At 43.9% G+C, this 16,579-nt stretch overlaps 2 protein-coding genes across 2 annotated transcripts; both read right to left on the minus strand.

The window, feature by feature from the left end:
• Positions 1 to 3,589: 3,589 nt before the first annotated feature.
• Positions 3,590 to 6,263, minus strand: C8H1orf52 (chromosome 8 C1orf52 homolog). The gene is made up of 3 exons (XM_074832413.1): positions 5,907 to 6,263; positions 5,506 to 5,713; positions 3,590 to 4,298 (listed from the first exon to the last, which is right to left on the minus strand). Exons 1-3 carry the CDS (start codon positions 6,165 to 6,167, stop codon positions 4,216 to 4,218), a joined length of 552 nt encoding a protein of 183 aa, XP_074688514.1. The 5' UTR covers positions 6,168 to 6,263; the 3' UTR covers positions 3,590 to 4,215.
• Positions 6,264 to 6,823: 560 nt separating this feature from the next.
• On the minus strand, positions 6,824 to 15,042 carry BCL10 (BCL10 immune signaling adaptor). The gene is made up of 3 exons (XM_074832414.1): positions 14,913 to 15,042; positions 10,360 to 10,648; positions 6,824 to 9,265 (listed from the first exon to the last, which is right to left on the minus strand). Exons 1-3 carry the CDS (start codon positions 14,994 to 14,996, stop codon positions 8,898 to 8,900), a joined length of 741 nt encoding a protein of 246 aa, XP_074688515.1. The 5' UTR covers positions 14,997 to 15,042; the 3' UTR covers positions 6,824 to 8,897.
• Between the last annotated feature and the right edge of the window lie 1,537 nt (positions 15,043 to 16,579).

The following is a 16,579-nucleotide window of genomic DNA, read 5'->3' on the forward strand; positions in this document are numbered from 1 at the left end:
TCATCATAAAAACAGTGCAATGATGAGTTAATAGAGGGCTAATTTTCAGAGCCAATCTTTCCCATTTGTCAGCGGGGGTGTATGTTCACTGTCACCATCTTCTCTTGAAAGACAATCCAGGATAAACTGTTCTCTAGTTAAGAGATTTTTTGAACATCTGAGCTATCAGTTTAAGTTTAGTAAGTGTTCACTCACGCATTTCACAGATCCTGATGCACAGAGTAGCCAATTTTTCATTATCAGCTGTCCAAACCTGAAGAAAACCTAGAAGTCTGTTTCTTGTTCCAGCTTCTTCTACTTTCAAAACAAATGAGAAAATCTTCTTATTGCTCATTTCTTCACACTTACCTGATCTGCTTCCTTTAAGCACTGCATTATTACCAGTTTTTCCTGGTATGTATATCTGTGCCACTTCTAATCATGCAAAAAGGGGATGGAGAAGACTTGAATGCCCTTTTGGGGATTGTTGGATGCACGCCTATAATTGCAAGGCTTATCATGACCACATCTTTCCTGGTAATGCTCTCTCTAGTGACTTACTGAGGAACTTGAATGACAGCTGGTAATTTTACAGCTTCATAGCTATGAATGCCATGGATGTGTTATCATTAATCTCGACCTAGAAGCCCAACTCCAAATGAGCATTCATAATTTAGCCTAGTACCCATTTTTCTTGGAAGCTTTTCATGGTGTCTGAATAAGATCTTACAGATCCTTGGCAAAATCAGCGGGCTTCCTCTCCTTTTCTTCCTCTCCTGGCTAGTAGCTACATTCTATCTATCTCAGTCCAGCCATTTTCAAATGGCTTCTTTGTATCAGCTATAGGTACCCGTGCTTTTTTCCCCCGCAGAAGCAACTACTGCTTAGTAAGTACCATACTATCAAAGCCGATCACTGGAAACATTTTGTGCCTTTCCAGCCATTTTCTCACCAGAGTTAGGACTCTAGCATTTTTTCCACTGTGAGGAATTCTGTTGATGTTTTGCATTACAAGTCACTGATCATACAAGCATAACATTTCTTTTATGCAATCTCATTTACTTACAATAAAAGGCACATGCTCTTATCTCTAAACTGAGAAAGGTCAGTCCCCTCCCTGCTCTGGGGTTTTTTGTATACCCTATGGCAAGAAATCTTCTGAGTTGCTTCAGAACCTGCAGCACTAGCATTCCTCTCATCATCTTCTGAAGATGATGCACTGAAGCATCTCCCCCAAAAAAACTTCCAGCAGCAGAACCAGTCCACCCAGATAACTCAGCTTCAGACAGGCTCTAACAGCCTTGTTTCAGATGTCTTACTTAAAAAAAAGAAGCATAGTTGCTTTTGCCATTTCTCCTGAATAGGGAAGCTGCCATGGTCACTGCTTACAATGAAGATTTCCTCAACCTGTAAATAATACAATTAATCATTCTTCTCCGAGATTAGCCACACTGGTTTTCTCCTTGGAAACTGAGTATCAGATGGTGTTAACTTTAAGACAACTGGATACCACGTATATCATATGATCTCAAAACAAAAGGAATGATTAGCATGGTAACTTCCTGAGCTACCTGGCAGAATAGCAGAGCAAACAATGTAAGGACAAAAGCCTCCTTGGTCACGGCAGTCGTGGGAATGCATCCTATTTCCAGAGCTGGTGACATTAACCTTCAGCTGCAATGCTCTTCCAGGAGCACTTCAGTAGCAAACAGAACTATTGTAAGACTTGAGAATTAGGCAGTCCATCAAACTGCGTACCTCATGTCAAATCCTTCACATTTCAAGAAATGGTACCGTTCATTCCACATAACCCTGGAATAAATTCTGTACATATAGGACAGCAGAGGCAGATTTCTCAAAAAGTGTCTTGCTAGACATACTATAATCTGCAACTCGCTGCCTGGACACAAAATGAACCTTTGGGAAACCGACCAAACATCTGATTTTCATATCTGAACAGGAGCTTGCTGGTATTCCCTACCCTCAGCTCTCTGTGCCAGCTAAAGTATAAAGACATTCCTGTTAAAAAAGGAGCATAAGCAGGCTTTTCTTCTACCACATTCTCTGAAGATTAGCACCTTCAACCTAGCTACATTAGGACAGCAGGTACAGAAAAAAAAGCAGATCAGAGTGAGCCTTTTAAATCAGAGACTCAAGTTCAGCACTTCAGGAAAAACATCCTTCATTTCTTTGCTTACAAAGCTCACAGAAGCCATTTGATCTCAGACAACTAGGACCTAGAGACCAGCTACCCGAGTAGCTTGTGACAACCCACATCCAGAAGTGGATGATGTAAGGCTGCATTACCTGCATGGAGACAACTATTCCTGTAAGAGAACTGGTCTGCATTAGATGGTAATTTTTAGTGGAAGTTTCACACACTATTGTTAGAATGAAGGAGAATTTACATTAGCATTCTAGACAAAGCGAAGTACAGGCATTTATAGTCTCTCAACTCAAAAAAATGCAGATACACACAGTTCCTGAATTGTCATGCTACACTGGCTGTCCACCTAGTCGAAGCTCCATTTCAACAAGCAGTCGTATTTGACTGCTGCAAAGGGGTCTCCATCCCAGCTGGAGCTCAGCAGGGCTGTCATTAAGGGTGTGGGAGGCTTCCCCTTGCATCCCAGCAGCCAGCTCCGCTCTGCTCCCTGCTAGCCGAGTCCCTGTTCCAGCCCAGTCACAGCAACCTGAGATTCTGAGAAACTACACAGATCTGGCACTTTGTAAGTTTTGCCTGCGACACTGTCCCTCATCTTGGAGCTTGCTACGACAGTGTCAGATATTTGGGTTTGTGCTAAGAGAGCAGGGGCACACGGAACCCTCAGCTGTGTACAAGTACCATTTTTCAAATCGTTGCCAGACTGGCAGCACAGAAGGGGTGGAATATATCCCAGATTTGGCCTGGCAGCCTGTGAAACTGGCAAGGAGCAGTTGCGGAGTCTGCAGGTAGAGAAGGATCCAGAGAAAGCATTATCACACTGCCAAGGCTAGAATTGCGTAACTTGTTGTTAAATTCATGTACTCACTAAAAATGAGTAAATTTTTCTATATATCGAGGTTCAAAAGAATTGTTTCAAAAATCACTTTAAAAAATATTAACATCATATTAGCACATATGCATGCAAAACCTGTTCTGTCAAATTAAAGCTAGTCCAAGACAGAAGGAAAATAAAAATTACGAATGCTTACATTAGTAGTTTAATTACATAAACTTCTATCAGTAGGCCTAATCTCACTGCAGATTTCCTAAGGCACAGAAGCTTTATTTGAAAATCAACCTAGAGCAACCCTCCCTCCAACCCAGTTTTGCTGGTACTTTTTCATATACAGACCCAAAAATCCATGCAGCAGCATATCACAAATGCAACATATACTGACTAGCACTTTGAGATTACCAACTGTTTGAACTGAAATAATACAATTTGGCAGTAAAGACTCTATCACAGCTTTGTCATAATTTTTTTCCACATAAATATCTAGATTCTATTTGCAATTTTAGGAAAAATACATTAAATACTTCAATTCTCCCTGCATCAGTTAGTCTCATGTTTCACTGATGCAGATCATATAACATCAAAAATTAAACTCCATTACTAGGTCCGTGTTTCTTCAGTTTGCAGTTGTATATTTATTACAAACAAAACCCTGAGGAATCTGTTGCGTCGTAAGAAATACATCACTGAAATGCATATGGTACAGAATTCATCCCCCCTTATTCACAAAGCATGCAATGTAATATTTATACTGCAGATGTTTTCAAATGTAGTTTTATTCCAGTGACCTATTTGCAGTCTTTACATACATTTCAAAACAACATTATGCAAACATATCACAGGACAGTACTTAAAGAATCTTTAGTATATACTCCTTTATAAAAGGTTTTGACACAATGAAAGTCAGTCCAGATAAGCTCACGTTACTAGGTTTCTTGATAAACAAAATACCATGAAGCCCTGTAACCCGCATGAGCACAAGTATCCATTAAAATGGATCCCTCTTCCAAATCCCTCTTTTAAATAAACAGGTTTAAATTTTGTTCAGTAGATGAGTTTCTATCACAACACTGTCCACTTAATTTTGTGCTTTCCAAAAGGCAAGCATACTACAGAAATAAAATTCCCTACCCGATAGGAGAGAGAAATTCAGTAAACATGTATTTGTTTCCCATTCCAGCAGAGGAATCCAAGTTCATTGAAATCCTCATTATGGCTAAATCCAGCATGCCCTGCTTTATAACTTCTTCTTCTTTGTCTGCTCCCCAGAGTCTAGTTTACGTTTCTTAGCAGAAGCTGGTTCATCATCTTTTTCACCATCTTTAAACAAAAGACAAGAGTTAATCAAAGTCAGCAAAGCCAGTATCTGTCTTAAACACCATCCTCATCTCAGAACAACTGACTTAACCGCATCTGAGATATCTGGTAAAAAGACAGTAGTATTAACCAACATCATCATTTTTGGAATGTGGACAATATGTGGACAGAACAGGAATGATTACAGAGACCATTGAGGATAACTAAGAAGAGGCCTTGTTATGATACTGTACAGTACCTGTTCTAAAAAAATGTTATTTGGATAAGACAAAAATCTAGAAGATGACATTTTAGAAGCAGGAAGTAATGTCAAGGTCAATTAAGTTTTATTTTTTTAGTTTTTGGATGAAGATTGACTAAGAGAAACAGGGGGGTGGGGGGGAAAGCATACAGAACAAATGGAGCAAGACAGAGAGGAAAACTGTCACAGGAGAAGGAACACTCAGAACAGAAAAAGGAGCAAGACAGCAAAAAAAACCCTTCCTTTTGGAAAGGTTTGCTGACAGCTTTACTGGTGAACCAAAACGTTATTGTGTGTCCTGAAAGCCCAGAATTTCTTCTTCTGTTTTTTCCCTCTTGGTTGTTACTGGCTATTCTCTTTCTCCAGCAATTTTTTAAAAAAATAATTCTTCCCTCCTGTCAAATATTTCTTTACTTCCTAGATTACTATTACAGCTTGTACCATGATTAAAAGTGAAAAGGATAGTAAATATTTTCTTCAGTAATCTGTCACATGGACATTTAATTTAATTCCTCTCTTGGTCCCCATGTTTTGCACACATGATAAAAATAACCCGACCTACATCTACACCTCGGGTCGAGACAGCAGTGCTTGAAGAAGCTGTTGTACCACCTTCTGTTTTAACGGCACCATGACCAAACCTGTTATTTCATACAACCACAGTTCTACAGACTCTCTAATCGTTCCCTGCTTCCGCTAACGCCAGTGGAAGGGGAGCAGAGAGGTTGCTGGAGACTCTCGGTTGATTCTAGGAAAGCCCGAAGCCAGGGGCTGAGGCCGAAGGGTGCCTGCAGCGGGCGGCTGCTCTGCCCTAGCGGGGCCAGCAGAGGCCGGCGGAGCTTCCCGGGGGCGGGGGGCAGGCAGGGCTCCACCACGGACCGACCACCCACCCGCTTCGCCTCCCTGCGCTCACGAATTTGAAACACACACGCCGGTGCAAAGCACCGCTGCCTCACGCCGGCTCCTCACCCGATTCCAGCGGCTCCTGCTCCTCCTCCGGCAGAAACCTGGCTTTGCTGGCCTGCCGGGGCGCGTCCTCGCCGTTGTCCTCGTAGATGTTGGACCACTTTATGGCCATGTCGAGGGCAGGGGGCGGCGGGGGCTTCTTCTCGGGCGGGCTGTAGGTCTCCGGCGGGGGCACGGCGTTGCTCTTCCACACCTTGAACTCCTTGGGGGGCTGTAAGAGACGGCGGGGCACCCGTCACGCCGGGCCTCGGCGCCCGGGGCGGCTCCAAGGCGGCGCGGCCCGGCCCGGCCCGGCCCCCCCGGCCGCCTCGGGCTGCCCCCGCGCCCTTCCGGCCCCCTCGGGCTGCCCCCCGGACACCCCCGGGCCCCTCGGGCTGCCCCCCGCGCCCCCCCGACCCCCGCACCTCCTCGGGCGCCCGCAGGACGCGGCTCTCCCAGTCGATCTGCTTGTTGAGCGGGTTGTAGAGGAAGGCGGGCGGCTGCGACACCCTACGGAACAGCTCGTCGGGCGGCGGCAGCCGCGGCCGCCGCCCCGGGCTGCCCCCCGCCGCCGCACCGCCCCCCGCCTGGCGCTCGTCGTGCTGCGGCTCGTCGGCCTCCGAGTCGGAGCTGGAGCTGCCGTAGGCCGCGAAGTAGCCCAGCGGGTCCTCCCCCTCCGCCGCCATGGCGGGGCCTGCCGCCGCGACACCGCCCGCACGGAAACCGGCGCCGCGCCGAGCGTTCCGGCCTGCCGCCGCGCCGGCGGGAGCCCGAGCCCCCCCCCAGCCCCGCCGCGGCCGCCCCTGATGCTGCCTGCCCGGGGCCGGTCTCCGCGCTGGCCCCGGGAGGCGAGACCCACGCGCGGGTGAGGTCCCGGTTTGCACTGGCAGGGGCTCCGGCAAGAGGAGGCGGTGGCCAAATCGGCGGCCGCCAGGGGAGGGGGGGGCAGGGCTCGCCCCCAGGAACTCGGGGATTTTTTCCCCTCTAAGAGAGCAGAGACAGACACAGAAAATCAGACATGAAACCGAGACAACCTCCATTTCTCCTTTTTTACACCTGCAGGACTATGTAGAGAGAAAACACGTTTTCCTTAGTGTTCGAGTGTAGTTAAGCAGCTGAGGTCTTAATGTCACATGCACGTTCTCCCTCTGCACTGCTCTTGTCCTGCAGGCACAGGTGTTTCACAGCAAGTCAGTCTTTCCACCAAAGACAAACCTCTCTTACAAAACAATGAGAAGGAACGAAAGCCTCCCGCACACACAAAACCAAAACCACACATCCAGATACGGGCATGAACTGCTCTTACAACCTATGCATTTTAATAATGAGAGGCAGACAGGAAAAGAGGCAATTATACAAAAAACTTTATTCCAAAAGTGATAAAAACATTTCAAACTTTTAAAAAAAATGTATGCTATAAACATCTAGTAAGATAATACATTCATTTAAGTCTCAGGTTGATAGGCTCCGCTGCAGCAGCCATCCCTGCAGAGGCAGGCTTCCTGCAGGATGCGTGGCACTGTGGCAGGCAGCACACCTCAGGGGCTGAGATTGAGATCTGCAAGGCAGTCTACACCCTGCTCTTTCTGAGTTATGGCCAAGCTTGCTCAATCTCCTCCATTTACAGGAGCCCAAGAAGGGACCCGAACTCAAGCACAGCTCTAGGTGGTTACTGTGGGCATTTAGACAAATCAATTTTCAGACATCCTGAGTATGTGTAACTACAGTTCAAGTTAATGGAAGAGAGGGATTTAAGCCTACCCTTAATTTCATGTTAGAGAGCAAAATTTTGTTTGCATATTTAGGCACTTAACTTCAAGAGTGCCTTCTGAACCAAGCAGTTTTGTTGAAAAGCATTTTCACCATCCTGACAGCCTATGACCTTAGATGCATACAAGAAAAACAAGGATTTGTATAAACACTAAACAGAAGCCCACATCTTTATCAAATGTAAGCTATTCATATACTAAAGTATGGAGTGTAGTTGAACATTGCAGTTTATTTTAACCTACCTCCAAAACCAGAGTAAACATGAAAAAAAATTTAGAGACTGTACTGAGGTCCTGCAGATGGGCCTGTCTCCACAAAAGGAGTTTATGAGTATTACCTGGGTTTGAATTTCATTGGAATTACATGGCTATAGCACTGTATGAGAGCCAAAATAATTTAAAGCCTTAAATTCAAACCTACGCTTTGATACACTGAAAGCATCCCCTCACTTTCAAGTGTAGCACTGCAGAACACAACTGTACACATTTCCAAGTAAGAGTTTGTCTTTGCCTAATAATTTCAAAGTGATTATAGGCCAACTTCATAAGAAGTAGATTGCAACTCAAGAGTAGAGTATGAAGGGCATACAGCATGTTACACTGTGTCAAGAAATGAGAACCTTCCCATGTTGAAATAGTTTAAAATGCATTTGACTCGAGAAACCATTTGAAATGTAAACCTGTGCTATCTGCTTTGAAGAGTAGGTATCTGAAGTGCAGCATTTCCAAGAGTCCTTCAGGTATGGATACTTCTTGCTACAGGACTCCTCCTCTACTTACCTACTGTAACAAAACATACAAGATTTGCTCCTGAATAGCATTATACAGTAACATTTTCTTACAGCCCACATGATGCTGTTACAGCAGTTTACATTCCTTTTCCACTACAAAGGCGAATTTATATTTAAAGTGCATCTCAAATCAGAAACCTCTAACTAATATACAAGAATAATATGCTAAGACTTGTGGAAGTGTATTTGCTAACTCAAATCACTGCAATACCGAGTGCTTTCTGATTTACTAGTAGGACAAAGTTCAAACAATTAAGAGACTTCTCGCAAATAAGCATAGCTACAGATCTGGCCAGATTCAGGGTTTTGGGGTTTGGGGTTTTTTTTTGCAAATGGAGCTGCACACACATACATAGAGGGCAAAATTTATCCTACAGATAAACATTTAATTTGGTAAATGAGTAAGCTGTTTGGTAAGTGAGCCTAAGCTTTTAGTTCAGAAAGTTATTTTTCAATACTCACTACTTCTCCTAACCATCATTCCCAATTCACCCATCACAGAAACATTAAGAAAAGCAGGTTTGTTAGTTTCTGTAGGAAGAAAAAACCCATTTGTTCTATAACTGCAGCTTAATTATCTGCAGCTTAATGTGCTATCTTAAATACATTGGTTTAAAAAACAAACCATTGCCGCTATAATAGCATGATCTTTTGAAAAAAGCTCTCTAAAGAACATAAAACCAAGCAGCTCCAGAGTCATTCAATTACAAAAAACCCTACTCCTTAGAAACAGTAAATAGCATATTGTTTCCTCTGATTTTGCTAATTAACGGTTTTACAACTTTTTTTTTAACCTTTATAAGACATTACACAAAATTTCAGTACTATTTGGATGAACAGACAAAAGTCACTATGTTCACTGTGGTTGAAGAGAACGTGATCTTAAAGGCAGAAAGCAATTGTCACTTGAACTAGTACACGGTTCTTGCTGCTCTGACTGGAGCTCTGGGGGGAGTGGGGGTGCACCGGGGTCTCCAGGCCCTGGAAGGGTGGCTGAGAGAACAGCACTCTCTGCATTTCCCATCTCTGCAATTGGCAAATTCATTGAATGAAGAGACACAGCAGACATAAATGCAGCAGTGCTATAATCTTCTTCTGGATGATGTATCTGGGTAGATTCTTTGTCTTTTGATTTATCAAAAAAATTAGATTCATCAGAATATGATCTGGAAAGATTATTCGTTCCTCCATACAGTGAGGTCATACAGGTGCTGCAGCTTAGACCTAAGACAAAAAACAGAGACTGGATTTAATTACAATATGGTGCAGTCTTAAAACTGTGCTCTGATTTAATATCAGTAAGATTGCCAAAGATCAGTTGTATTTTTAACAGATTAACCTGTTCATCTCCCCTGTGACGTCCCAATATTCATGACAAATTAAAAAATACATGCAGGCTATCTAGGCTGACGTGAATGATTTCTCTGTATCAGCTATTATTTGACAAAGATGCACCATAATTTAAGCTTCATTTTAAGAAGTCACTTTAGCCCTCTGACCCATCTTTTGATAGATTTCTCTCACTGTGTTCTTCAAATTTTTAAAAGCTTCAGCTACATGGTTCTACTCTAAAGCGGACTACATTTGGAGGCTGTTTTACCTGAAGCCAGAGAAAACTTCAGGCCTTTCATCTCTAGTGTTAAAATATACTTCTTCCTTCTTTATTTCTCTTTTGGTGGGTGTGGAAGGGGAAGTAAGGGTTTTGGTTTAGAAGGCTTATACTTTCTTTATCTGCCTTAAAATATGAGTATATATGGTCACTTCAAGCCTTGTGTGTCAACAAAACCTCTCTGCCTGTATGAAACAACATATGCATACATTCACAGTGTCTAATTTTAAGTTTTGGCATTGACGGCATACAGAGAAATTCCCCTCAGGTTGCACTTGCTGGCTTATCTTCTGCTGAGGTGTAAAGTTTAACAAAACCAGAGCATCCTGCCACTGCAGTAAATTGCTTCAAGAGAAATGCAAGATGGAAGATAACCACCTATTCTGAGTTCTGAACTAGAACCTCGTAGAAAGCAAAACTGAAATGTGAAGAAAGACTTACCCATCATAACAATACGATAGGGTCTTCTTGCAATTTGTTATTTCTGATGTGCTCAGATAGTAAAAAGACAAAGCCAGGATACATGCACTAGGATCTTAAACCCAAACTGGTGATATTTCCAAGAATGTTGTCCTAAACACTAGAGGAAGTAAAAAAAACCCCCAAAACCTGTACTAAGAAACATGATTTAAAGAACTGCTGGAGTTTAATTTTGCAGATCCTCAAAATAAAACTTATGTCTTACAAAATGTCATTATAAACTTCTCACCTTTGAGAGCTTCAAGTTTTTCATTTTTGACTTTTAACACTACGTCAGTTATCTTTTGTAAGAGGAAGTTTTGTGTTCTTTCTCGTCTGATAGATTCAATCAAAGCATCTAGTCCCTTTGGGTTTTCTGCTAAGTAGTCCAATAACTTCCCAGTTTTTTTCCTACTGGAAGATCGAGAAGAAATTTCTTCCGTGTCCTCTCTAGTGAGTATTTTCTTTGAACGTAGGTAATCAAAGTGTCTCTCAGCTATGATTTTATCACACAGGTAAGGACGCATCCTTTCTAAAGCCTGAAAAACAAAACAAACTAGTATTAGCCAATCTTTCAATTTATTTAGAAGCCTGTGTTTAAAACCTGTATGATTTTGATACAGGTTAACGAAACAATTTTTAAAGCTGCCAGCATGTTACCTAGCAGAGATTTTTCTCAGTGTAAAAGAAAAATTAAAAAGAACAACCCCACACCTTATCGAATTTACTTATCCCTTTCATTTGTTTTTCTTTGAGTGAACTTAGGAGTTTTAATACATGTTCAAGTAATAAGGTGAATACTTACTGAAAATGTTTACATCAAGTCTGTGGTTATCACATTTCAGAACAGTCACCAAGTAAAAATGAAGAGAAATTATACCAACAACACACAACAGCACCTACTCACTTTGTGTACAGATACACTCATTCTCACTGACTACCCAGCTGCAACATTTCCATACTATTTGCATTCATGAGGCACAACTTCAAATTATTGCAATTACTAATGTTTTCTGTACATTAAGTAAAAGCAATCTTGGAGCAACAGCACGAATACACTCACTGTTTAGAAGGTTTGTTAAATAAACACCATTATTTACAAATTCAACAGATTACTGGCATCCAAAATACCTGCACTTTCATCCACAGATGTACCTGCTCTCAACAACTTTACTGGCTGCTTTTTGTCTTCATCAAACTGCCTTCTTTTGGTTTAAGATTTTATATTAAACACCTGAAGCAACTTGCACACCTCTAACATGCTGTACAGACCACTGAAAGTTAGCGCAACTGGTGACTCTGGCCAAAGCAAAACGATTACTCTCTGCAGCATAACCTCAGCTTACAAGGGTAAACCGGTTAAGTCCTCTCTACAACCAGCAAAAAGAAAGAGGTGGAAGAACCTGCCTATGGGATGGGACTCCATCCATCATCTGAAGACCCTAACATGCAGTCAATTAACATGATGAAGCACAGACATCTGCCTTGAGCACTTCGGCAGCAGTGCCACTCTGCATCTTCAGGAACTGTAACACTTCGTATGGGATCATATTTCCTCAGAGATCTTCCTGGAGAAGCATGCTATCTTTTGTAACTATATCCAATTCTAACCTGACTACCGATTTATTTCAGGGGAGTTTTATAGGAGCCACGTCAGAACTGAAGACTGCCATGTCACCACTTTGATTTCCTCCTTGGAAGATCAAGTGTCCTCTCCTATACTGACCAATTTATTTTTACAGTTATCAAACCAAAAAACAAGCTTCCTCCACCTTGTTCAGAAGGTATATACAAGCACAAACATCACCAAAATGTAAATGATATTCATCTTATTTCAATCTGTACATTAACAAGGCTGCTTGATATCAACATCAAAACAGAATTAATGCATGTGCTCACAACTCTCTGGTTTCAATATCTACTACTCTGTGAAGATGAGAGTCACAAATGACATCTCTGTGCTTCAAAAACAAGCTCTCATTTTATATAATACTACAAAATTGGCAGTTTCCCCCACCAACACTTTTCACTGTGCAGAATTACAAAAGAAGCCAGATACCCACTACCTGAATATTACTGATGTGAAAAAACTACACCCCCCCAATCTCATTTGATTCAAAAAAAAAGAAAAAAATATTTGACAGTCAGAAGGAAAACCACCTTTAAGACATGTGGAGATGGAAAGAAACAAAAACTTCTTTCCTGAAGAAAGTTTTCAAATATCCTCCTGCTTTTTGAGATTAGATTCCATAACAGCAGCATTTAAAAATTAAAATTTGAAAATGCCCATCTGCCTTATAGCCATTTACTATCTCAGCAAATAGAAGCAGAGGAAAAGCTAGATATAAGGATGCACTTTAAGACATTATTTCAAACAGTAAAGTTCTGTCTGGCATACCGGTGCTTGGGAAAGCACCAAGAACTCTTAAAGAAAACACTTCCTGGACTGCTCCTCTAAGTACAGCAGAAGATAAATGTGTTCTTCTAGTTGCTCTTTAGGATTCAACAAATACAAATCAATGAACAGCCTGTGGTCACACAGTTGTTAAAGAAAACATCAGATGAGCATGCATGGAAGATAAAGAAAGGCTTTTGGCAGTAGACTATGACCACTAGATTGAATACAACATAAACCCAAACATGTAAGGGTGCAGCCGCATGGTGGCCAATTTAAGCGCAAGGAACACTCCCCCCCACATGACAGCTGCGTGCTCCTACCCCTTCCCTTGTACTGGTGGATGAGAAGATCATCAAGAAACTGAATTGGTGTCTTTTTTCCCCCCTCCCACAGCCAGATTAATTACCTGATCTAGTTTAAAGTGCAGTCACATCGGCACTAGTGGTGGCATAACAACTGTGATAAGAGCAGAAAAGTGCAACAGCGCAGCTTATACCAATTTAGGAGGCTCTGGAATATATCTCAAGAGTCCAGCTGCAACAAGCCCATGCCTGAATGGTTACGAATGTAGCAGGCAATACAGATTTCTTCAGTTCTCATGGAAATCTCATCCCATCACCAGAAGGATCAATCAACAATCAATCAACAATGTAAGTCAGTCCACATTTCAACATTACAAGAATAGAGTGAGTTGTTACTGAATAGAAAGACTAGTGTGTTTTGACTAACATCTTCCTGTAATGAGTCTTTCACTGTATAAAGTGTATCAGTTCTGAATTCCCCTCTGCACTGTCCTCATAGGTTAACAGTTTATGAGGAACAGAAAGAGTAAACACATTAGAACAGAAACTTTAAATATACTTTGCTCTGTATTGATGATTTTGTGTGGCTCACTGCCTCCTTCCCAGCTTTCGAATTAACGACTCCAACCTTTATAATTCCTCAAGACAGATTTACCCAGACCTAGTTATCCTTGCAAGTTAGCTTCCTGAGGTATGATGCCACATAGTATACACAGAACTTCTGGTAATGCAGCACTTCTGTTTGAAGTGATCCTATCAAAGTTACTTGAAGAGGTTTGAAACAGCTAAGCGTTCACACTGAACCAGCACTTTGTATCATGAAGCCGCAACATTTAAAATCCCAGAGAAGCAGCTCTGAAGTCAGATTTATTGGATCGTATTTTGATGATAAAACTAGTGTTACTTCTTTCTACATACTAGGCTTCCATCAAGTCCTCAAATTACTGTAGGAGACCCTGTAAGAGTAAGGGCTGAAGCAACAAACATGCACTTCTGTGAGATGCAGCCATGAATTCAGTCACTGACACAGATTAACATATATATCATGTTATATATATAGTCTGACTTAAGTAATTCTTATCTTTTTTTTGGTGTAACTACTGGATGCTAACTATTGCAGTATTACCCTGTGGTTCCACAGAAGCAAGTAATAACTTGAAAAACATGCCTCACAAAACTATGACAAAGCATTTAAAGAAAATTATGTATGCATAAAGCTAGTTTGAAACCAAAACCGAACTGCAAGCGCTCTTTATTGTACTTTAAGGGAACACAGAAAAAACAAATAAGTCAACACACTGTAAGTTACAAACAGAAACTGATTTTGTTTTGAAATTAACGAATCACTTGAGTTTAGTTAGCACATTGCTTGCTTCCCAGTCTAGCAAAGAGATAAGTAAATCCAGACTGAATCAGGATGAAGTCTTCCCTCAGATATCAGACATCAGTGATTAAATATGGGGAGAAAAAAATCAGAAAAGTATAGAATAAAAGGCCTAAAGAAAATTAGTATTTAATCCAAACACTCATTCTCTGTAAGAGAGAATCTTTTAACACCGAGAGAAGCATACACATTTGCAGCTAACCTTCGGATGCCGTATTAGTTACTCATCACCTACTCCCTCTCCTACGCCTCATCGCGGTACAGAGACACCACGAACACCAAACCCTCGCCACTCCGGCCTTGCGACGCGACAAGGGAGCAGAGCGCTTAGAAGAAACCAAAAGAAAACGGAACGCTCAGGCGAGTACCTGGCCGCAGGCTTCAGCTTTCGTAAGTCACGGTCAGCCTTCTACCGGGAAGCCCCCCGGTGGCCGGAGCCGCGGGCTGTCGCCGCGGGGCCCCAACCCACCGCCGCGGGGCCCAGAGCTGGGCCCGCCGCCCCCGCCCTACGGGAAGCCGACGGGGAATTCCAGGCAGCGCGGCAGGGGCCCGGCCCGGCGGCCCTCCCGCCTCCACACCGGCCTCCGCTCCCGGACTCTCGCTCTGGCAGAGCTTCCGCCTCCCCCGCCCGGGCCCAGGCCCGGGCCCCACCCCGCCCCAGCCCCAGCCCCAGCCCCAGCCCCGAGCGCCCCGGCCTCTCGGCCCAGCCCACCACTTACATCCTTCTTCACCTCGGCCATCTCGTCCTCCGTTAGCAGCCGCCCCGCCACCCCCGATCCCGACCCCGGGTCCGGGCCTTCCATAGCCGACACGCCGCTGCCGGGGAGAGCCGCTCGGGGCAGCGCTTCCGGCTCGGGCCCCGCCCACGCGCGCCCACGCGCCAATGGGCCCTCAGGGAAGTCACTCCGCCCCCACGGCGGCCCCGCCCGGCGGCGCGTGCGCGGGGCGGTCCCGCCCACCCCCCTGGGGCTTCCCTCCCGCGGGCCGGGGAGCGGGGAACCGCCGGGCCTGGCGCAGGGAAGGCCCCGCCCTGCTCCAGAGCTGCCGCCGTGCGCCCCTCGCACCCCGCCGGAGGCCGGACGGCCCCACGCTCTCGGGCTCGGCTCCAGAGGGTGCCGCGGAACCGCCGGGAGCCGCCGCCGAACCGGACCCGCCCCAGCCCCCGGGGCCGCCGCGGGGCCGCCCGGCCCTGCCCCACGCAGGAGCAAACTCTTAAAGAAAGAACAGAAGACAAAACTTAATCGGTATTGTCTCAGCTGTCAAAGGTAAAACTCGGGCTATTGCTGCAGTCTTGAAAACTTCGTTTCCAGCAGATAAACACGAAAGTGTGTAGAAGTAGAAGCAATCCATAGTGGGTTTCGCTGTCAGCAAGGCCAACTGCCAGTTTTGCAGTATTTTGCAAAGTCCTTTTGCTCGATGTGCCCTGTTTATATGCCTAGTTCGAATAGTAACTGCAACGATACCTATTTTACAGTGATAGCATTCCCAGATCTTCTATAAACACATTGGAAGGCAAAGGTTTTGCCCAGAACATTTTAAAAATAAAGGACTAGTCACTGTTCTTACCTGGTGACAGCGCTGATTTCTGTAGAGCTGGGTGTTAAAATCACAGCCAGTCCTGGCTGCCAGAAAACACCCAACCAGCTGTGCCCCTGCCGCTGCTACGAAGGACCCTTCTGCCCAGTGAAAACTTCAGACTCACCCTCACCATCCAGCTCTACAGACCTGACTGATGGTAGTTTGGCAGCACACACCTTTGCTCACAATCCAAATCCTTCTGTGCTGTTAGTCCCACCCCAAGAAGCCTTTGTTTGCTGTAGTGCATTTGAATTTCTCAAAGCTGTCTGTGTATCTCTGGATTAAACATCTGAAATACCAAATAAATGAGTATTTGTCTCCTGTTTTCCTGCTCAGAGGGCTGCAGGGCAGGCCATTCTTTTCAAGTCCAAGTGCCTGCGTGGATTCTCCCTCATAATCTGTGCTAGGCACCCAAATACATGGAAAGGTTTTAGATTCTCTGATGCTTTCAGTGAGCGGATGGTGGCACTTCTGAGACAGAGCCAGGTGTCTTCCCAGCCCCTGACTCCCATCCTTGCTAATTAAACAAATGCCTTCTAGCTCCTCCTCTTCAAGGTGAATTATATTGTAGACTTTGCTGGCTCTGTACAGTACTGCTGATAAAAATAGCTATCATGCATTCTAGATTTAGAGCATTTGTTAATAACCTTGCTCAAAGCCATGTGATGTCTGGAGGGCTAGGCTTCTGGATTCCTGAGCCATGTATGAGACAAACTGAAATGAATTAACTTCAGCAATCAGGAAAAGAGCATGTGGTTAGAGAATACAAGAATAGAATATATTTTAGTAGACTTAATGCCAATAAACC

Source organism: Strix aluco, chromosome 8 (assembly GCF_031877795.1).
Source record: "Strix aluco isolate bStrAlu1 chromosome 8, bStrAlu1.hap1, whole genome shotgun sequence".
Taxonomy (NCBI): Eukaryota; Metazoa; Chordata; class Aves; order Strigiformes; family Strigidae; genus Strix; species Strix aluco.